Raw genomic sequence first — 23,041 nt, 5'->3', positions numbered from 1 at the left:
CAGTAGTCCTATTCACAATGTTGTGTGACCATCACCCCTGACAGAAACTCAGTACTCCTTAAACAGTAACTCCCCATTCCCCCTTACCCGAGCCCCAAACCCCAAAAAAACAAACCCACTGCCGCCAGGTCGATTCCAGTTCATAGCAACCTTATACCCACAGAGACCCTAGGGGACAGAGTAGAACTACCCCATAGGGTTTCCAAGGAGTGGCTAGTGGATTTGAACTGTCAACCTTTTGGTTAAGAGCTGAGCTCTTAACTACTGCACCACCAGGGCCCCCCCCCGCCGTGGCCCCAGGTAACCACTAATGTACTTCCTGTCTCTGCACATTTGCCTCTTTCAGATATTTCATGAGTGGGGTCACATGATATTTGTCCTTTTGTGTCTAACTTACTTCACTCAGCATAATGTTTTCAAGGTCCATCCATGTCATAGCGTGTATCACAACTTCATTCCTCTTTATTGTCGAGTAATATTCCACTATGAAACGCTTCACATTTTGTTAACCCATTCACCTCTTGGTGGACACTTGGGCTGTTCCACCTTCTGGCTGTTGTGAATAGTGCTGCAATGAACACTGATGTACAAGTATCTGTTTGAGTCCCTGCTTTCAATTCTTCTGGGTATACACCTAGGAGAGGAATTGGTGGATCATATGGTAATTCTCTGTCTAAATTTTTGAGGAACCACCAAACTGTCTTCCACAGTGGCTGCACCCTTTGACATTCTCACCACCAACGGACAAGGGTTCACATTTGCCCACATAGGATCCCAGTGTTTTTAAGTGTTCAACAATAATCACCACGCTCACTACCTAGCTTTCCTTTTTAACTTCCCCAAATGCGGTTATTAAAGTTCAAGTATCGAGTAACCTCATGCACGTTCTGTGGGGGGTGGAGGGGGTGCTATGTTAGGCCCGTATACCTGCACAATTTAAATGCAAGGATTTTTAAAAGAATCTTATTGACTGATCGACTTTCTTCAGTGCCCTAAGCTGCACTCCTCATTACTTTATTGTCATGCAAGTAACAGTCCCGAAGTTCTTTGACTCTGAGCCCAAGCACGAAGAAGTAAATCAAGGGCTCAAGAATCCTTTAAAAGCTGTGTTGCTGATCTCTCGCCCAGATAAGTCAGGATTAGCCATTATTTGACATGCTCTCCAGTCATCTGTCATCATAAAAAGCTGCACCAAAAACCTTAGGGAACTTCTGTCTTCTCACAGACTATAAACAAATGTCCTTTCCTGGTTCTGCTTTACAAAAGGAAAATGAGGAAGGACGTTGGAAAGGCTTTATTTTGTCTTGAAAGCTACGCAGTGTCTGCTCACTCCGCTGTGGGCTGAAGGGTCCATCACTGTCCTTTCCCACTGCTGAGGCCAGGTGTCCCCCAGGCCCTCACTGGCTCCCAGGCCTGTGTCCAGCCACCCTGAGAGCACTCGGTTGGCGGCTCCAGTGTGCTGCCGATGCCGTGACAGCTGAAAAGCTTCCACTGCAGAGAGGACATCAGCTCCTAAATATGACGATCCTGAGGAGCCAGCCACCTGTCCTTCCAGATCTTTCTTGCTCCAGGTCACATCCTCCAAGCAAGGTTTCTGCAGACGCCAGATCCGTGTGCGGCTCAGAGTCCTGCGTGCAAAGCGTGGGCCTGTTTGTTCTCCTAACCTGGAGCCTGCAGTGGGAATTTCCACGGGGCTGACCACCCGATGATCTGCCTGGGGGTCCAGAGGAGGGGGCAGCTGGCGTCTGCATTGTAAGGCGTTAAGAAGCTGGGCTGTTGGGGACGCGGGCTTTTTTCTATGAAGGTTAACTTCAGGCTTGGCCCAGCCAAAATGATAAAAGGGGTTATATTTGACGCTCACTCCCTTTCTCATGCACTTATTAATTTAATCATAAATGCTTAGTAGGCACTGTGTAACTTAATCATGGGAATCCCTGGGTAGCAAAAATGATGAAGCACTTGACTACTAGCCAAAAGGTTGGCAGTTCAAACCCACCCAGAGGTGTCCCGGAAGACGGGCCTGGCAATCTGCTTCTGAAAGGTCACAGGTTTGGAAACCCTACACAGCAGTCCTACTCTGATACACTTGGGGTCACCATGAGTCGGAATCGACTCAGGGGCAGCTAACAACAGCTACAATTTAATTACAAATATTTACTAAGCACTGAGTTAGACAATGGAGAGACAATCTCCGCTCATAGGAAATGTCTAGTCTGATAAGGGAGGCAGCTGCGCAGGGTCAGCACATCGTGAGGAGCTGTTGAGCTAAGGAGGGAAGCCAAGCTCAGCCCAGGGTGGGGTGCGGGAGGCAGGAAGGTCTTCCTAGAACAGGTAACTCTGAGTCAAAAGGTAAAAAAGAAGCTTCCACATGAAGACAGATGAAAGAAAGGCACTTCAAGGAAAGGAAGGACTTGTATAGGCACCCAGAAGAGTCAGACCTGCCCCTCACAATCTGAGGGGCTGGAGTGCTGGTGCCTTGGGGAAGAGAGGAGACACCAGCCAGGCAGAGCCATATGGCTGGGGGTGAGACTGAGGGTGGATTGTCTTGAAGGTTCCAGCTTCCCAATTTATCAGGTGCCTGCAGCCCTGCCATCTTCTCCCCACTAAGCTGTTGTATTAGTCAGGGGAGGCCGACAGGAAGAGCTGTAACAAACACTGCCCCTTCCTCCCCTAGTCTCAGTGGTTTAACGCAAAAAGTTCATTTCTCATTTATTTTCTCTCCCATGCAGATTTACGGAGCAGGTGCAGACCCACTCCTCACAGTCTTCCAGAAACCTAGCTCATTCCTTCTGAGGACCCCACCACCCTCTGGGGCTCTGGGGTCCTCGGCCGGCAGGTGCAAGAAGAAGAAGTGTGAGAAGCATGGACTTAAGTAAGGTGGTCTAGGCTCCAAGCCCGGAAGTGCCATGTGTCGCTTCTGCCAACACCACTGACCAGAACTCCGTCACACGGCCCCTCTAACTGCAAGTGAGGAAGCGGGAAATATAGCCTAACCATGTGCCTCCCCCCAAAAAGGAGACGTGCAGTATTCCCTGGTGGCCCAGTGGTTAAGAGCTCAGCTGCTAACCGAAAGGTTGGCAGTTTGAATTCACCAGCCGCTCCCTGGGAACCCTGTGGGGGCAGTTCTACTCTGTGCTACAGGGTCCCTGTGAGTTAGAATCAACTCAGCAGCAACGGGTTTGTTTTTTTTATTTTTAAATGTGAATTTATTAATGATTTATTGTGCAATAGCAGGGATCAGCCAGCTATAGTTCCTGGGTCAATCTGGTTCGAAATCTGTTTCCTGTACCTCCCAGCTCAAGAGTTTTTACTTGTCAACAGGAACCCTTTTTTTTCTGAGTGCCACCTATGGCAAGGCACAAGGATGGGCACTTGGCATACATTCTGTCAGACCAATCACTAAGGCAGGTGTCATTATACCCATTGTAGAGCTGAGAAAACTGAGACTCAGGAGATTCAGTGAGTGCCCTTGTAGTTGATATACAGAGAAGCTGGGATTTAGGCCCAGATTTACCTGACTCCAAAGGGCACGTGTGGCCTTTCCACTACACCAAGCTGCCTCCTGCCGAGAGTCCTTATTCCAAAAATCACAGACGCACAGGTCCTCTCTCCTGGATACCCTGTTCTGTTGTGCCCCCTTTCTATGCCCAGACCTCCACTCTCAGGTTTACCAAGGTTCCCAGGGAGGGTGGTTCAGTTGTGGACTCCCTTCCACGCACCCCCAATCAGTTACAGGATTTTACTATCAGTTGTCCACCCCCAGGGAGCTCAAAGCTCTCTGAAAATGAATACCAGCATCCATCATACAGAGTCTGGGTCTCCTGCCTTGAGGTAAAGGGATGAGGCTTCAGACCCAGCATCTATGGAGCATGGCTGGGGTAGGTTAACCACAAATCTGGCAGCTCCAGTCGCTACTCACATCACATCAAAGTGCCTGACCTACCACCCACCATCTCTCCATGTGTGGTCACTGGACCACCTGCATGGCCTCAGATGCTTGGGAAAAAAGAAGATTTCTGAGCCTCACCCTTGATCCTCTGATACCAAATCTGCAGTGGGATCCAGGAATGCAAACTGACCACTGCCCCAGCGAGCACTCAGCAAACAACCCAAATGAAATGATGAAGACCAGAGAATGTGATAACGCCCAAATGAAACAATGAAGAAGACAAGAGAATGTAATAACACACAAATAAAACGACAAAGATGAGAGAATGTGATAACACGCAAATGAAACGACAATGAAGATGAGAGGATAATAAGGCCCAGATGAAATGATGGTTAAGACAACAGAGTGTCATAACGTCCAGATGAAATGATGAAGACGAGAGTGTGATAACACCCAAATGAAATGACGATGTAGATGAGAGTGTGATAACAGAACCTCCTTACCCTCTGAGGCTGAGGTGAAGGTCAACGTGCACCTGCCCGGATTTCACCCTCAATCCAGGCAGAAGAAGGCGCCTTCACATCTAGCACCCCTTCTTCACGCTAGTGTCTCACTGCAACGCTCCCTACATGAATTCACAAGAGAAAGAACCATGCTCAGCTTTGTACCCTCAGCCTAATCAAAAGAAAGCTGGAGCCACTAATGTAATTAATATAATGTCAGACAAAACAGACATAAAGACAGAATCCCTGCACCATAATAAAAGGTTCATTTCACTACGAAGATTTTTTTTAATTCTAAATTTGTATGTATTTACATCTAATAAAATTTCCTCAACATACATAAACAAAAGAATATGCTAGAAATACAAGGAGACACTGACAAAACCTATCAACATAATGGCAGATTTCACTGTTCTTCTTTAATAACTGATAGACCAAGCAGATGAAAATAGAGACATCAGAATATATTTTAATAGCACAATTGACAAGCTTCAAATATCGGACATCTATAAAATCCTGCAGAGTCACTGGGTGGTGAAAACAGTTAACGCATTCAGCTGCTAACCAGAAGGTTGGAGGTTCGAGTCCATCCAGAAGCTTCTTGGAAGACAAGCCGGGTGATCTACTTCCAAAAAACCCGTCATTGAAAGCATCATGGAGCACAGTTCTACGCTGACAGGCATGGGGTCGCCATGAATCAAAGCTGACTCGATGGCAACTAGGTTTTCGTTGTTTTTTAAAAAGTAAAATTATGCAGCCAATAACTAAAGACCACACAGTCTTCTTAAGCACAGATGGCTCTTACAAGGCCACACAGCAAGCTTCAAAAAAATTCAAAGAACTGATACCATACAGACCACATTCTCTGACCATACTGCAGTTAAATTAGAAATCAATGATAAAAAGATGAAAATATTTGAAATATAAAAATAAGCATCTAAGTAAATCATGGGTCAAAAAGAAATAATAGTGAAAACTAAAAATACTGAGAATGGAATAATAATTAAAAGAGACATTTTAAAACTTCTTGGGTACAGTCAAAGCAATACATAAAAGGAAATTTATAGTTTTAAATATTTATCTAGAAAGGCTGGAAATAATTCAGCTAAGCATCCAATTTAAATTGGAAAAAGCACACCAAAAATAACCTCAAAAAACTAGAACAAATAATAAAGAGGAAGAATTAATGAAATAGGAGGCAAACAATGTCACAGTCATTCTCTGAGGCAATAATAAAACAGACATTCTTTTGGTGAGATTGATTCAGCTCCAAAAGAGGAACCAGAAACCAGCTGCCGTTGGGTCAACTCCGACCCAGAGTAGAACAGTGCTAAATAGGGTTTTCGACATTAAGAAATCAAACGATGTATTGCACTGGGTAAATCTGCTGCAAAAGACCTCTTGAAAGTGTTAAAAAGCAAAGATGTCACTTTGAGGATGAAAGTGGACCTGACTGAAGCCATGGTACTTTCAATCGCCTCGTATGCATGCGAAAGCTGGACAATGAATAGGAAGACCAAGGAATTGATGCCTTTGAATTATGGTGTTGGAGAAGAATATTGAATGTGTCATGGACTGCCAGAAGAATGAACAAATCTGTCTTGGAAGAAGTACAACCAGAAGGCTCTTTAGAAGCAAGGGTGGCAAGACTTCGTCTGATGTAGTCTGAACACGTTATCAGGAGGGACCAGTTCCTGGAGAAGGACATCAGGCTTGGTAAAGTACAGGGTCAGCAAAAAAGACAAGACCCTCAACGAGAGGGACTGACACAGTGGCTGCAACAATGAGCTCAAACATAACAACGATCATAAGGATGGCGCAGGACCGGGCAGTGTTGCATTCTGTTGTATGTAGGGTTGCTGTGAGTAGAAAACAACTTGACAGAACCTAACAACAACAGATAATCAAGTCTTCTGAGGTGCCTCTGGGCAGACTTGAACTTCTAACCTTTCAGTTAACAGCTTAGCACATTAGCCATTTGCATCACACAGTGACCCCATAAGAGAGTGAGGCTATAGAAAAAAAAAAACGACATTAGAAAAAAAGCAATACGAAAGTAAGGCCTCTCCTCAGTGCCCACAGCAGATCAGAAACTCGGCCTAGCCTAAAAAATTCAGTCTGCTTAAACTTTCTTCTCCAGTGTCTACACAATGCAATCGTGGGTTTAATAACTATGAGGGAGGGTGATGGTGGCATGGATGTCTGTGCTTGGCCCTCCAGTTGTCTGTATGTCTTGGAATGGCTTTGTGAGAAGCCACAGTGTCACATGACACTTGCAGACAACCCTGGGAACAAATCAGCCACCACCCTCTCCAGTGGGGCAGTTCCATCCCTCACGCTGCCTTTCCTTTTATTCTGGGAGAGAAATGATCTGGGAAAGAAAAACAAGGGCCAGTCGGTCTATTTTTAAAAGGTGTTCTAAAGCCTGGTTCCTTGTGAGAATTGGAAAGAGGCTCTTTTTTTTTTTTTTCCACCCATGATATACTATCAACCTTTAAAAGTTCTAACATCCATTTTGAACATGTTTTTTCCTGGGCAAGTTGAAATGTCCAAACTATTGAAATACTCAGGGGTGAGGCTCTGTCTCACATCTCTGCATTACCTCAAGCTTGATTCTCCCCAAATGTCTGGCCACCAGATAAGGCTGAGAGTCCGAAATTAGGAAAGTCTATATTGAAGAAGTTAAATGCAGGCAAACAAAACAAACAAACAAAAATCCACTGCCTTGAAAGGAAAACAACTAAGAAAAGCACGTGGGGGCATTAGATGGATGCCATCCTGCCACACGCACTCAGCGTTGGCCTCTGACTTAACTCCTCAGAGCGGTTTAGCTTTGTAAGATACCAAGAGGGTGGACGGGGCTTCTGTGACCAATTTTCTTCTCTCGCATCAAGGAAAAAGAGAACCACTCCCACAGAATGAAAGCCAGGCTCCCTCTTCCAGCTGCTACTGACTGTTCCTCCTGATTGTGGGTCCTGATGCCGTGAAATGGAACAGACTGGCATGCTGGCCAGAGAACCACGATCATGACAAAATAAATACAGAGGTTCAACAAGGCTCCCTGAAGGTTTCGAGATGTGAGTCATATGGGTGTCATGTTTTGTGGACCCACCAATTTGCAATGAAGACCCATGAGCTGAATCGTCTTTGGCTACATACAAGCTGTGGGACCCTGCAGGTTCTATACCATCTTGCCTCCAGTTCCTTCTCTAGACAGCCAGGACAATGGCACAGCCCTCACAATGGCACAAGGACAAAATCAATCATATGGAGGTGCTTTGGAATCTGGTCAGCCCTTCCACCTTTTAAACTCTTCCAGTGAATCTCTTCCATGCCTCATATGTCAGATTTCAAGTCTATAAAAATACACTGGGTACACAGTGGTAGCTGAAGACATAACTATAGTTGCTTTAATCACTCTGTCAGTTTGAAAGAGTAAACTATTTGGATCATACTCAAAACCAAAGACAGCGAGATATTAGCCCCACCGAACTCTGAAAGAGAATGGGTTGTTTTGGATGGCTGAAATTCCAGATAGAAGGGGGTTTTCATCTCAACAATCGAAACATGAAGCACGAACAAACCAGAAGAAGCTAACTTTTGGGGATAAAAAGCTCTTCAATATATCTGATAAGACTGTCTATGAAGTGGGACACCCCAAACATCATGACACTGTCCCTGGATGACTTTTGATCACAGTTCTGAGCACATTGGACAGTCACATCATTGCTGAGGACACTGGTGGCATCAGTAAGGCTATAAAGGCCTTACATCAACCTCTTAATTCACAGACGAGAAAGCTAAGATCTTTGGGGACAGAGCCAGAGCCCAGGTCTCTGACTTCCCACCCCTCTATGCTGCCTTTCAGGAGCTCCTGACCCTCATAAGACCACCTGTCCCTCCATGAAATAACCCCAGAAGGCTGAGCTTCTAAAGTATCTGTCTGGACGTTAACCTACAGCTTTTTATGTCTCCTTCCTTTGACGTCGCCGATCATGTTCACTCAGCAAATGCCACTCAAGTTTGTGTGCATTTTAAGGCCCATTTTATTCTTCATTTGAGGTTTAAATGTCTTCAAAAATCGGTGTCTGCTCTCCAAGTGGACTCTCTTGGTTCACCTGGGAAGTAAGCACTAGCACCCCTGCTGAGTGGAACAGAGAGAGCCACCTGAGGCATAAACTCCAGGGAAGGACAAGTGACAAGGCACCTTTCCTAGTCTACAACTTACCATCTCCCCTGTGAAATCCCTGACAAGACCCCCACCGTTTACAAAGCAGTCCCGAGAATTACCTGGGGACTATGTAGACATCAAAGGCACCAATACACACACACACATGTTGTTTCCCTGGGGCTGACATATGATTTTATCTCTGCGTAATGTACTAACACACCCACACAGGGTGTTAGAGAACAGCACACGACCTCAAAGATCTAAAACCCAGCTCAAGAGAGATGAAGGCACAAGACAAAAGAACACCATTAATGGTGGTAGAAAAGGCACTCCTAACTCCTAATTCATGGAGCCCTGGTGGTGCAGTGGTTAAGTGTTTGGCTGCTAACCAAAAGGTCGGCAGTTCAAATCTTTCAGCTGCCCTTGAAAACTCTATGGGGCAGTTCTACTCTGTCCTGTAGGATCACTATGAGTCGAACTGACTCCACCGGCAATGGATTTGGTTTGGTTTTAACTCCTAATCCAGTTTTCTGAAGAAAGGCCTGGGGTCCTACTTCCAAAAGATCGCAGGCATTGAAAAACCTAGAGTGCTGTTCTACTGCGAAACACATGGGGCGGCTGCGAGTGGGAAACGACTGGACAACTGACAGGTAACCTAGTGTTTTGCCGTTATTCACATATGTGCTTAAAAAATGTTGGTTATGACAATAAATGAGACAACATTTTATTTGCCCAATTTACCTGAGGATAATCAATGATTTTTTTAAAAAATTAAATTGAGCTATGAGTTAAGTTCAATGAAACCGCTCACCCCTGTGACCCCTGTTCACCGGAATCAGTTTCTGGCTGATTATTACAAAGTGACTGTGCTCAGTTGTTGAAACTCAAAATGATGCAAGCTACCAGCTCAGCAAAGGCGCAGAACCAGGGTCCTCGTTCACCAAAAGTCACCTGGTGACCAGGAACCAACCACTAACCCCCAAATGCACTGCCTGCCCAAAGGTATCCAATAAAAAGCGGGATCTCGCCCACCCTGCCCCGACCGGCCATCACCCGAAAACAGGGGTTCACTCAGTAAATGGGGTCCACTTTCTAAAGACACAGGCTTTTAACGCTCCTGCTGGGTTCCTGTGCTTTCTTAGCAGGAAGAAATGGAAACTCTTATCCAATACCTCAGCTTTCCCAACTTCCCTCAGATGTTCTTTGTCCCAGAATGGTTTGACCAAAACCATCCCCTGAGAGGCCTCGACCTCTGTCCCCGTGCACTTCGGATCATTCCTTTAGGCAACGGAAAAGTTGTGCGTTTTCCTTTCCTTTGCCCTCTGGAGACACGTGGCTTGTCCCAGACCTCTGCGTTCTCTCCAATGAGCCTACCATCATTTCCGACCGCCGCCCAAACATATCAGAGAGAGACATGAATAGCACTGGGTGCTTTCGGTGATTCTTGGGAACGGATGTGCTTGGAACTTGGAATCTTTAACACCCTTCCTTCACACCTGAAACCCAAACATCTCACTAGCATTACAAAGGAAAAGAAAGGCACTTCCCAGGCGTTTCCGAGGCCGCACTTAAGAGTGTGGCCTTCACGCCAGCGGTATCCAAGGGCGCCCAACTGGTCCCTTTTTCCACGGACCTTCCCAGGTGGTAACTCCCCGCCCTTCTCCCAGGCGGGAGCGGGGCGCACCGCAGGGCACCTGAGAGCCGCTGGTTTGCTCCCCGCCGGGCCTTACCTCGCTGACGATGGTGGAGTGGGACTGCGCGTAGCGCCAGCCGCCGTGGCAAGGCACTAGGGGCGCCGAGCGGTTGGGGAAGGCGGCAAGCGGGTCGACGCAGCTGAGCGCGCCGGCAGCGGCGGTGGCGAGGCTGGCGTTGGCGGCCTCCAGGAGGTAGCGCTCACAGCGGCCGTCGCCGCCTCCCTCCGGGGGCGCGGACCCAGGGTGCGCGGGCGCAGTGCGGTTCCACTCCTCCTCTGCGCTCCAGCCGCAGCGCTCTGCCAGCGCTGTGGCGCTCGGCCCCCGGCACCAGTAGTGGTCGGGCCGGGGGCCCAGGAAGACCACGCCGACGAAGAGGAAGGCGAAGGTGACGCCGGTCAGGCACAGAAGCAGGAACACGCGCCGCTGGAAGCGCCCGAACTCGCCGGCCTGCTGCAGCACCTCATCGAACGCGGGCATGGTGGCCCCGTCGCGCTCCGACGGCGGCCAGGCCGGGCCGCGCTCCGAGGGCGATCAGACCCCGCCGAGCGCGCCTGGCCTTAGTGCCCGCGGGTCGCCGCCGCCGCGCGCTGCGCCCGCCTCCCGCCCCACCTACCTCCAGCCGGGCGTCAAGCCAGCACCGCCGGTCCTCTGCCCCACGGGGCCCGCGCCTTCCGCGGCGCCCCCAGACGCCGCGTCCTCAGGCCCCGCGGGGGGCTAGCGATGCTGGGCCGGATTCTGAGTCTTGGCCGCACGCCGCCGCCCTCCCGGCCTTCCCCGACCACGGGAGCCCCCGACGCGCGCCAGGGGCCGTGCCCGGGACTGGGAGTGACGGGCACAGCTCGGCCTAGAGCCGAGCTCCATTCGATGCCTGCCAGCAGCCTGCTCTGCAAGCCGGCCCTGATTGGGTTCCAGAAAAAGTTCCAGGGTCACCCACGGGTCCCGGTGCTTCTCTGACCTAATCGCTCCTCGGCGCGATCGCAGCCCCAGGGCGACCCACGCGAGCACCGGGCTGCGAGGACCACCTGGTCCTGTGCCGGTGCCGGTTGTGCGCGCCCTTGCGGCCCTGCAGCTCAGCTCCGCAAACAGGGTTGGGCCTTCTTCGGTCAGCGCTCAGCACATACCCTTGACTGGTTACCCAGCGGGGTTAGATTTGGCGACATCTCAGGGACTGTGTAACGTTTTTAAAGGGCAGCAGAGAGACCACAGAGGTTAAACGACTTGCTCCAAATCATGGAAGCTCAAGGTGAGAGGCGACCTCAAGGCCAGACTCACTGAGACAGCATTCCTTAGCTAGGGCCTCCTCAGCTGTAAGTCGCTGGGACAGGGGTTTCCTGGTGGGCTATTACAGTTGTTACCAGCTACTGTTTTCTCTCTCAAAGATCTGCCGAGTTCAGAGCGGCCTGCAGCACGCGGGTGGCAGGCCCCTCTCTGCTCTGCGCCCAGGCTGCCGGGTCTGCCCAGTGATGCCTTCCCCAGGCCCCGGTCCCTGTCCATTTCTAGATGTCAGTGTGTGGCCATGCTGTCAACTCTATTGCTGCCTCGACCCAGCCTGCTACCTCTCTACAGTGTTCTCTGAGAGTTTTTCAGCTCTCCTTCCCCTTACCCACCCCCGCAAAAAAAGTTATGTGCCCAAATTCTGCCCTTGGCTCACTTTTCTCCAAGGGCCAGAGGCTGCTCAATCTGATAGAGCAGACCTCCTTTCCTCCTTGAAGAGCAAGGACTCAGGGGCCAGACTACCCGCGTTCGAAGCTGTTTGACCCCTTCCTGGCCTGTGACATTGGGCCCCTTCTGCTCTGAACCCCAATTTTCTCTTCTGTCAGAGGAGGCTGGTAATATCCCTTCTTCACCGGGATGCTCTGAGGATCGAACGCGTTAATGTATACCAGGTGTGTAACACAACAGGCACTTTGTAAGTGTCAGCTGTTATTACTGCTGTTCCTGTTGTCCTGAGTTAATGATACCCACTAAAAAAAAATTTTTTTTTTTTTTACTGTGCAGGGTTAGCCTGAGGGTTACAGGTGCTGTGCGGAACACAACTGGTAGTATGCCAGGCACACAGGAAGGGCAAGTTGAATAATAGTTTTTATTCTCTCTCTCGTTGATTTCAGCTACTAAAATACATCTTAAGAAACCAGTTGCCATGAGTCGATTCCTACTCATGGTGGCCCCATGTGTGTCCGAGTAGAACTGTGCTCCATAGTGTTTTCAATGGCTCATTTTTTGGAAGTAGATTGCCAGGCCTTTCTTCCAAGGTGCTTCTGGGTGAACTTTAACCACCAACCTTTTGGCTAGCAGCCGAGTGCGTTAACCATTTGTACAACCCAAGGATTCCAAAGAATGTTAAAAAAAAAATCAAACCCATTGTCATGAGTCAATTCCAACTCATAGTGACCCTGTGGGATAGAGTAGAGCTGCCCAATAGGGTTTCCAAGGTTGTAATCTTTACAGAAGCAGACTGCCACATCTTTCTCCCTCAGAGCAGCTGGTGGGTTCGAACTACCGGTCTTTCAGTTAGCAGCCTAGCACTTTAACCACAGTACCACCAGGGCTAGTAAAAGACTTCACTTATTTCTTGAAAAATATTGTCTGACTTTGTCTTTTCTCCAACTTTGACAGGACTTTTCTCCAATCATCTTGGCCATTCCGATTGAGCGACCCCTTCCCGTATTTTTTATACAAAGCTGTTATCCATTTTGATGATTTTATTGTCACTTACAACAATAACACGAAATTCTCTTTTTTTTTCTAGGAAGTTCAGCATTGCCAATGATCTGGTTGATCCAAGCAATGCCTGCAGGTTTTATTCTGACACTGGTTTCATAGAGGCATGTGCCCAAAATGAAGTCCTTATGGCAATCCGTGCCCAAACTCCTCCCAGTTGTGAGTAAACAGCTGGTTATAGATATCAGGGGAGTCCCTGGGTAGTGCAAACGGTTAAGTGCTAGACTACTACCAGAAAGGTTGGTGGTTCGAACCCATCCACAGCCTTGGAAGAAAGTTCCGGCAATCTGCTTCCGAAAGGTCACAACCTTGAAAACCCTGTGGAGCACAGTTCTACTCTGCACACACCGGGTCGCCATGATTTGGAATTGACTTGATGACAACTGGTTTGGGTTTTTGTTTGTTTTTTGGTTTAGAGATATGAAGAATTTCATTCTGTTGAGTAGTAACCAAACAGAAATTCCCTTTGCTAAGTGCCATGAGGGGATCTTGCCTACTGGCCTACAAAGAGAAAGTACCTCCTCTCTTTAGCATGTTGTGAACAATCTGACCAGCTGGGTAGCTTTCCTGAAGGCTTCCATAAAGCACTTTCTTTACTAGCTACCCGTTCTTGGGATCAACCACGTAGATTCTTATTAAGTCTCTGGTTTTGTGGGGTCCATTAAGACGTGTGTATCTGGAATCCTGTATGCAGAGACTAAGTATGTGCGAGTGGTCCTAACGTTGACGTTTGGCTAAAAAGTTTCAGTATATTAAGCCGTATCTACAGTTAGATCTTTAAAATTTGTCTTGATCCTGGAAATTCTTTATTTGGCAGCAAAGGTGTTTGTTTATTCCATAATTCCCCTCATGGATTAAGTGTAAATCCCTGATAAAATTGTATATCTAGCACTTTAAAAATCTTAATTAAGAACTGAAGTCACTCCCGAAGTCCACCTGTCAGCCCAAGATTAGGCAGGCCCATAAAACAAACAATAACACAGGTGAGGGACATGCTTCTTAGTTCAACCAAATTTACTAGATCGCATGCGCAACACCTGCCCAAAAGTAAAGACTAGAAGGCAAAAGGGACAGGAAACCTGGACAAATGGACACGGGGAACCTGGGGTGTAAAGGGAAAGGGGGAGAGTGCTGATACATTCCAGGATTGCAACCAATGTCGCCAAACAATTTGTGTATACATTTTTGAACGAGAAACTAATTTGTGCTATAAACTTTCACCTGAAACACAATAAAAGGAATCTTAATTAATCGGAACTGATTCATTTGATGCTGATATGTTACCCAGTTTGCCAACTGTCTACTAAACCTGCGTAACAGCCTGTTAATGGTGTCCTGGGTTGTTTGTTTCTGACAAGTTTATGGTATACTTCAGCATTTAAAGCCAACAAGAAAGTATAAAATAAAAACCGGCTCATGGTTCTCTTGCTATCCGACCCCCCCCCCGCCCCGCCCCGCCGCCGCACGCCACCTTCAGTGACTCCTGCAAACAAAGCCAGTTACCTCCTTTTATTTCCAGAGACCTCGCTGAAGGGCTTTGTAAGTTGAACAGCCCAGGAAAGTGAAGGCACAGTGTAATTGTCTTCCGGGATTCAGTCTCCCTGTTTGTAAAAGAGAGGGTTGGTGAGACCATGTGTAGACTAGGACAGCTTCTGCTGGTTTGTGTCATAATTGAGGCAGGGGAAGATAATTCATTAAATTTTCATAAAGCTCAATTGATTCTATTTCTAAATCCTGAGATGATTCCTACAGCTTCTGATATCAACATGTACTTTTTTTTAAATGAGGATAACGGACGGGTAATACCTTTTCCCAGTATGAGTTGGCATCAACTCAACGGCACCCAACAACAACAACGGAAGATGATCTCACTGTTGCTGCTTTGGCTTGTTTTTTCTGTTTTAAGTATCTTACTTGCAACTCTAGGTCGGTCATTCTAATTTTTAAATTTATTTTCCTGGTCCAGGAGGTCCCACCAGCTAGGACGAATAAACTAGGTGAGCTCTCGCTCAAGCCTGCTGCTCCACGCATTGACTATGTCTGGGATTTTTACGTCTTCCCCACGACCTTCAAGTCTCTTCTTACTCCATCACCCAAACCCTAACACCCGCTCTCCACTCCAATCACAGCTACTTCCAAGGTCCCGGATATGCTAATCCCTCCTGCAACATCTTTCCCATTCCAGCCTAGGCTCCTCTCTTCCCTCTACACTCAAGTGAAGGCTTGCCTATTTCACAGACTTCCTGAATAGCTCCACCCTGTTTCAGTCATGGAAACCCTGGTGGCATAGTGGTTAAGTGCTTTGGCTGCTAACCAAAAGGTCGGCAGTTCAAATCTACCAGGCGCTCCTTGGAAACTCTATGGGGTAGTTCTACTCTGTCCTATAGGGTCGCTATGAGTCGAAATCGACTCGATGGCAGTAGGTTTGGTTTTTTGATTTGGTTTCAGTCACTGTAATCTATGCGATTATAGCCTGATAGCATTAATGGAGAGGCATTGTGGTTCAGTGGTAGAATTCTCACCTTCCATGCGGGAGACCCGGCTTCAATTCCCAGCCAATGTACCTCTTAAGCAGCCACCACTCGGCTGTTGGTGGAGGCTTGTGTGTTGCTATGATGTTGAACAGGTTTCAGCAGAGCTTCCAGACTAAGACAGACTAGAAGAAAGGCCTGGAAATCTACTTCTGAAATTCAGCCAATGAAAACTATGTGGACACAATGGTCCAATCCTCAACCGATTATGGGGATGGATTAGAACCAGGCAGTTTTTCATTCCTTTTTCTCATCAGTGATGGCTTTGTCTAACTAATACTCTATAACACACACAAAAAATTAATAAATCAGAGCATTTAGGGTTGGAAGAGTCTTTAGAGGCTAGGTGTCTTGCCTGAGGTCACTACTTTGGAGAAGAGCAGGGACTGAATCCAGCCACCTGTCTCTCCTGCCGTCATTAATGTCATCAGCCACACTGCCCTTGATCACAGTTCCTGAGGGGAGCGTCACTGATTTTAATCCACCAATTTAGAACCTACAGAGTGATCGCAGAATCTAACCAGGTGACGCTTATCTCTTAGAGTAAAGGCACTCTTAGGAACTAGTTATCAGGTATAATGAAAAAGGAAAACGGATTGATGCATTCTAATTGTGAAGTCTTAAAAGAAATATAACTAGAATGTTCCTTAGAAGTGAGGATGACAAGACTTCGTCTTGCCTACTTTGGACATGTAATCAGGGAAGATCAATCCCTAGAAAAGCACATCGTGGTTGGTAAAGTAGAGGGTCAGTGAAAATGAGCCACACCCTCAATGAGACGGATTGACACAAGAGCCACAACAGCGGATTCCAACATACCGATAATCACGAAGACGGCACAGGACGGGGGAACGTTTTGTTCTGATACGCGTAACTTCACCAGGAGTTGGAGCTGCCTTGACAGCAACTCACAGCAACAACAGTAGTTCCCTAGGAGTGGGATATGCCCAGGGCCAATCCAAACCCTCTGAGCTAGCCATGTTGTAGGGCGGCTCATTGGCTGGGACCTTGAAGTCACTCCCTGCCTTGTAGCTGCAAATGGTCTCTCCTATGCATGCAAAGAGACTTCCACGTCCAATAACATCAGAAAACGTGCTCCTCCTTTGAGCAGTTCTGCACACCTGTTCAATCCACAGCATCCCAGATGAACACTCCCCTTAGCAAAGACATCCTATCCCTTAAATGTTATCGCTTCCACCCAACGTGGATTTCATTTTCGCTATTTCAATTTGAGATAACATGCCAACTTTTGTTTAGACTGTAAAATGCTAACAAGAAAAAATGATCTTCAGAGATTAGCTTTAATTTCAAGTTTAGTAACTCTTTAAAAAGAGGACCTAAAAAATGCCGGGGACATTTGGTGTTATGGGCAAGAGCATGTTTCAGCTGCCCTGATCAGCCCCAGCAGGGTGGTGCTGGTGACTAGGCTGGAGAACCTTGTTCTCAACACAGACAAGATGCTGGGAGTCCCCAACAGCACTGCAAAGGCCTTGGAACTGGAGAGCCATGACAGGGTGTGTGCAGGGTGGTGCTCCGACGTCCCCTCCTCACTCCCTGTACTAACTCAGAATAAACCTGTTGTCATGGAGCCAACTCCAACTCACAGTAACCCATGTGTTTCAGGGTAGAACTGTACACCACAGGGTGTTCAATGGCTGACTTTTTGGAAGTAGATCACCAGACCTTTCTTCCAAGGCGCCTCTGGGTGAACTCGAACCTCCAACAGTCAAGCACTTAACCCCTTGCAACACCCAGGGACTCCACTAACTCAGAGCTGTGCTGAAACTGCAAGGTGTGTTTATAAAGTGTCAGATATATCTGAAAGTTCCCTGAACCAAATGCTGAAGCTAAATCCTTACAAGTTTACCAGGGATAACGATCAAGCTTGCAAGAGATTGGGATTACTAAGCTTGCCAGTATTTAGTCACTTGGTAGGAAGAGAAAGCATGCAGAGAGCCTCTTTTTCTCTTTCCATGGGTGCAGTACTGCTCAACCTCCCTCCAAAGCCCTGTGGATGGGAAAGCTGGAAATTTGATTACTCTGCAAATAACAAAAATAGGAGGGGATTTTGCTTGTGACATCCATATTCCCAGCAAGTCTTCAGAATGGTGTTGAAGATTGTCAGTGGATGGTGTCTCTTCAATTTTAAGACGCTCTGAACATCGCTGCTACTTTTCTGCACCCCTTGCCAAGCCCCCGTCTGTGCACAGGACTGTAGGTGGCCCTGATAGCGCACAAAACACTCCCTGCAGGCTGGCTGGGGGGACACACAACATGCAACTCACTCCATGGCACAGGATCAAATGCCAAGATGAGTGTTTCTGATGATAGTGCCATGGGATTTGAAGAACTTCTATGTGGTGCTAGGCTCGGGGGCTGGTTGTTCTGGGGCAAGAGAAAAGTGTGACCTGAAGTAGATTTTTCTAGGGAAAAAAGCAAGAAGTGGCAGGCAAAAATACAAGCTGGAGGGAGCCTGCCAAGCTTGGGGTCAGTGGACGAGCTGGAGGCAGGCCAGGTGGGTGCTGAGGGAGCAAGTGAGAAGGCCAGGAAGGTAGATGAGGCCAGGTCCAACAGAATCTTGAGCCTGAGGTGGAGGGTGTGGACTTGGCATTTCTGCAGGGACCACACCATTGCTCACATCTGTTTCCTGTGTTGGACACACCCTGTCCTTCAAGACCAAGTTCACATGTGGACATTTCTGGGAAGGCTTTGCTGCCCTCTCTTCCCCTGTCTCCTCTTCTGTCCTGACAGCTCCCACAGTGCTTAGCACACTCTGTGATTTAATGACCGGGGTTCTGCCCAGTCCAGAAGGTTGGCAGTTCAAGTCCACTCAGAGATGCTGCAGAAGAGAGGCCTGGCAATCTGCTGCTGAAAGATCACAGCCATTGAAAGCCCGATGGAGTACAGTTCTGCACTGATACACGTGGAGTCACCTGAGTTTTGGTTTATGTGTGTGTGTGTGTGCGTGTGCCCTGACTCTGTTGGCTGGGAGGCTGGGAGGTCTGGGAGCAGCAACGCACCTGCAGCAATGAGCACATCTAGTGCCCAGATCTCGGCTTGTAAATACCATCCTCCATTAAGGAAGCCAAGGCCCCTTAGAGAAATGGCTGATTCCAGAGCTGGAGCAGGGAAAGTCCAAGATGAGCCTGAGACAGCTTGTATCAAAAAGTAAGAGAGTGTTCAATAATGATGGGGACATGTTAAGGACACAGGCATGAGTGCTTGAGCATCAAAATAATGATAGTGACAAGTCACCCATTGCTGTGGAGTCAGTTCCTACTCGGGGTGACCCCACATGTTACAGAGTAGAACTGCTACATGGGGTTTTCAAGGCTGTAATCTTTATGGAAGCAGATCACTCAGACTTTCTTCTGCAGAGCCGCTGAGTGGGTTCAAACCACCAACCTTTAGGTTAGCAATTGATCGAAACCACTTGAGCCATCCAGGCTCAGGAAGTAAAAGGTTATAACCCATGAAATACAAACGGAAACTATGACTCCATAATACCAAAAAGCCAAACCCATTGTTGTGGAGTTGATTCCAACTCAGCAACCCTATGGGACGGAGAACCGTCCCATAGGGTTTCCAAGGCCATAAATCTTTACAGAAGCAGACTGCCACGTCGTTCTCCCTCGGAGCGGCTGGTGGGTTCAAACAGCTGACTTTTTCGTTAGCAAACGAGTGCTTTCACCACTGCACCACCAGGGCTCCTGTTGTTGTTGTTGTTAAGTGCCATCGAATCAGTTCCAACTCATAGCAACCCCATGTACAACAGAACGAAACACTGCCCGGTCCCGCACCATCCTCACAATCATTATGCTTGAGCCCATTGTTGCAGCCACTGTGTCAACCCATCTCTTTGAGGGTCTTCCTCTTCTTCTCTGGCCCTCTGCTTTACCAAGCATGATGTCCTTCTCCAGGGATTGATCCCTCCTGATAACATGTCCACAGCAGGTGAGATATAGTCTCACCATCCTTGCCTCTAAGGAGCATTCTGGCTGTAATTATTCCAAGACAGATTTGTTCATTCTTATGGCAGTCCATGGTATATTCAATATTCTTTGCCAACACCACAACTCAAAGGTGTCAATTCTTCTTTGGTCTTCATTATTCATTGTCCAACTTTCAAATGCATGTGAGGCAATTGAAAACACCACGTCTTGACGCCAGTGCACCTTAGTCTTCAAGGTGACATCTTCGCTTTTTAACACTTCAAAGAGGTCTTTTGCAGCAGATTTGCCCAATGTAATGCATCTTTTGATTTCTTGACTGCTGCTTCCATGGGTGTTGATTGTGGATCCAAGTAAAACGAAATTCTTGACAACTTCAATCTTTTCTCCATTTATCATGATGTTGTTTATTGGTCCAGTTGTGAGGATTTTTGTTTTCTTTATGTTGAGATGTAGTCCATACTGAAGGCTGCGGTCTTTGATCTTCATCAGTGTTTCAAGTCCTCTTCACTTTCAGCAAGTAAGGTTGTGTCACCTGCATAATGCAGATTGTTAATGAGTCTTCCTCCAATCCTGATGCCCCGTTCTTCTTCATATAGTCCAGCTTCTCAGATTATTTGTTCAGCATACAGATTGAATAGGTATGGTGAAAGGATACAACCTCGACGCACACCTTTCCTGACTTTAAACCAGTCAGTATCCCCTTTTCTGTCCAAACAACTGCCTCTTGATCTATGTACAGGTTCCTCATGAGCACAATTAAGTGTTCTGGAATTCCCATTCTTCCCAATGTTATCCATAATTTCTTATGATCCACACAGTCCAATGTCTTTGCATAGTTAATGAAACACAGGTAAACATTTTTCTGATATTCTCTGCTTTCAGCCAGGATCCATCTGACATCAGCAATGATATCCCTGGTTCCATGTCCCCTTCAGAAACCTGCCTGAATTTCTGGCAGTTCCCTGTCGATATACTGCTGCAGCCGCTTTTGAATGATCTTCAGCAGAATTTTACTTGTGTGTGATATTAATGATATCGTATGATAATTTCTGCATTCATTTGGATCACCTTTCTTGGGAATAGGCATAAATATGGGTCGCTTCCTGTCAGAAGGGCAGGCAGCTTTCTTTCAAATTTCTTGGCATAGACGAGTGAGCACTTCCAGAGCTGCAACCAATTGCTGAAACATCTCAACTGGTATTCCTTCAATTCCTGGAGTCTTGTTTTTCACCAATGCCTTCAGTGCAGCTTGGGCTTCTTTGTTCAGTGCCATCGGTTCCTGATCATATGGTACTTCCTGAAATGGTTGAATGTCAACCAATTCTTTTTGGTATACTGACTCTGTGTATTCCTTCTATCTTCTTTTGATGCTTCCTGTGTTGTTTTATATTTTCCCCATAGAATTCCTCAGTATTACAACTCAAGGCTTGAATTTTTTCTTCAGTTCTTGCAGCTTGAGAAATGCCGAGCGTGTTCTTCCCTTTTGGTTTTCTATCTCCAGGTCTTTGCATATGTCAGGTTGGCAACAAAGTCTCAAATGAATCGGGGGTAAAAAAAAAGAGAAAAAAAGTATTTTGTACTGTACTTGCACCTTTCCTGTAAGTTTCAGATTGCTCCAAAATAAGTAAAGTTTAAAAAGAATAATGCAAAGCAGGATATTAAAAAATATGTGAAGTATGACCCTAATTTTGTAAAGCAATGACGCACCTCCACCACCATGTATTACATGAATGGATGTGGATATATGTCTCTATTAGGTTACACACAAGTATATGGAAAATAAGCAACCTTATGTGAGAAGTTGGTAACATGGGTTACAGTGGGTGGGATGAGGAGCTGATGTAGATGGAGGCAAGAGGGAAAGGGGGAGTCAGCAAAAGGAGAATAAAAAAAGACTACACTAAAAATACAAAGCAGATAGCACAAATGATCATCATCGTGCACTTAGGTAAAGTTTAGATATGAATACGCATGCACGAACATCTACACCTACAATCCTTGACTCTCATAGTCCTCCACATTCCCCGTCATAGCACACACGTATTACAACTGGCTCTGGACTTCCTGTTGAAGGCAACTTGGTGACTATTGCTCTCAAAAAATATTTTTATAGAGTTGTGTGTTTCCTGAGTTTTCTTAATTACAGTTTGAAAATGAGTCTGGTGCTTCGTTTTGGCTTGACCCAGTCTTGGTAAGTGACGTGGCTTAGGGCAGAAGTCTCTGATAACCAGATGTCTATCAGACGGTACAGAAAGGCCTCTTTCCCTTTGTGGTTCAATGGCAAAAGATTAGAGTAAAAATTGACGCTCAGTGACAAGTTCATTTTTCTTAAGATTATTCCTCTGCCTCCTGTTATTGCTTTGTCCTACATATTTCTCTGTGATCTCCTCCAGTCCATTTCATGTCCCTATACACACACACACACACACACACACTTACTTATCTTTCCCCTACACTTTCTGGTTTCACCTAATTAAGTTCCACACTTGAAATTGTCTTCTCCCATAGTAGAGTCCCATACACCCATGCTGAATGAGCAACCCAACATACCCTAAATGAAGAATATGTACTCCACCTCCAAATCTTGTTGTCTTTGGAATGCCTGTTGTGGATTTGGTGTTGAGATACCTAAATGCCCTGTCTTGCCATGCCCACAGAGATGTGGGGAGGGCTTTCTTTGCTCTAGAAATGCCTCAAATACACCTTCGGGACCTCTCTCTTTTCCAACTTTCAACCCATCAAGATGAGATGAGCAAATAATCATGAAGAGAGAAATCAATGAGCACAGCTCTGTTAACTAGATTAAGCTGAATCAGTAATGTGTTGTATTAGTCTTCAAACCAAGTTCCTGAATCATGGGCACAGAATATACAGCAGCAGGTACTAACAGATTTGGAAAGTTCAGCCACTCTGGTGAGCCAAGAGGGACTGCGCTGGGTCTGGTTCCACTCTGCTGCTTTTTCGCTGGGTGACCTTGGGCAAGTCACCCTTCACTTCTCAAACTTCATTCTCTCACCTATGTCATGGGACAAGAATATACCTGCCCGTATCCTCACTGACTGCCAGGTAGGTTGAGATCCGGACCACGCATGGGTGTGCTCTGTAAACAGCAGACCAGTTGCTATCCAATTGATCCCAACTTATGGCAACCCGATTTGTGTCAGAGTAAAATTGTGCTCCATAGGGATGGATTTTCGATGGCTAATTTTTCAGAAGTAGATTGCTAGGCTTTTCTTCCAAGGCACCTCTGGGTAGGCTTGAACCTGCAGCCTTTCCGTTAGAAGCCAAGTGTGTTAACCAGGGCATAAATGGCAGAGCTACATGTAAATGGAAGATAGGAGACAGCTCTAGTGCATAGATGCAGAAGATAGGCCTAAAGTCAGGTGGTCTGGGTGTCACCCTCAGTACTTTCCACTGACAACCTCACAGTTGTCCATTCCACAGTTGGTGTATCCAGAGGACACTCTGACAACCACTTACCCACTGTCTTAGTTATCCAGTGCTGCTGTAACAGAAATACCACAAGTGGGTGGCTTTAAGAAACAAATTTATTTTCTCACAGTTCAGGAGGTTAGCAGT

The 23,041-nt window shown here is 46.8% G+C and overlaps 1 protein-coding gene across 2 annotated transcripts in view; it reads right to left on the bottom strand.

Moving 5' to 3' along the window:
* SLC22A3 (solute carrier family 22 member 3) overlaps positions 1-10,767 on the bottom strand; it is a 119,388-nt gene extending 108,621 nt beyond the window's left edge. For both annotated transcript variants that reach the window (XM_003419208.4, XM_064293025.1), the window contains exon 1: positions 10,294-10,767. In XM_003419208.4, the coding sequence (XP_003419256.1) occupies positions 10,294-10,734 (441 nt within the window). In that variant the 5' untranslated portion in view covers positions 10,735-10,767. The remainder of the gene's footprint in view (positions 1-10,293) is intronic.
* Between the last annotated feature and the right edge of the window lie 12,274 nt (positions 10,768-23,041).

This window comes from Loxodonta africana, chromosome 1, assembly GCF_030014295.1.
Source record: "Loxodonta africana isolate mLoxAfr1 chromosome 1, mLoxAfr1.hap2, whole genome shotgun sequence".
In the NCBI taxonomy this organism is placed as follows: domain Eukaryota; kingdom Metazoa; phylum Chordata; class Mammalia; order Proboscidea; family Elephantidae; genus Loxodonta; species Loxodonta africana.
This window is presented reverse-complemented; position numbering and strand designations above follow the sequence as displayed.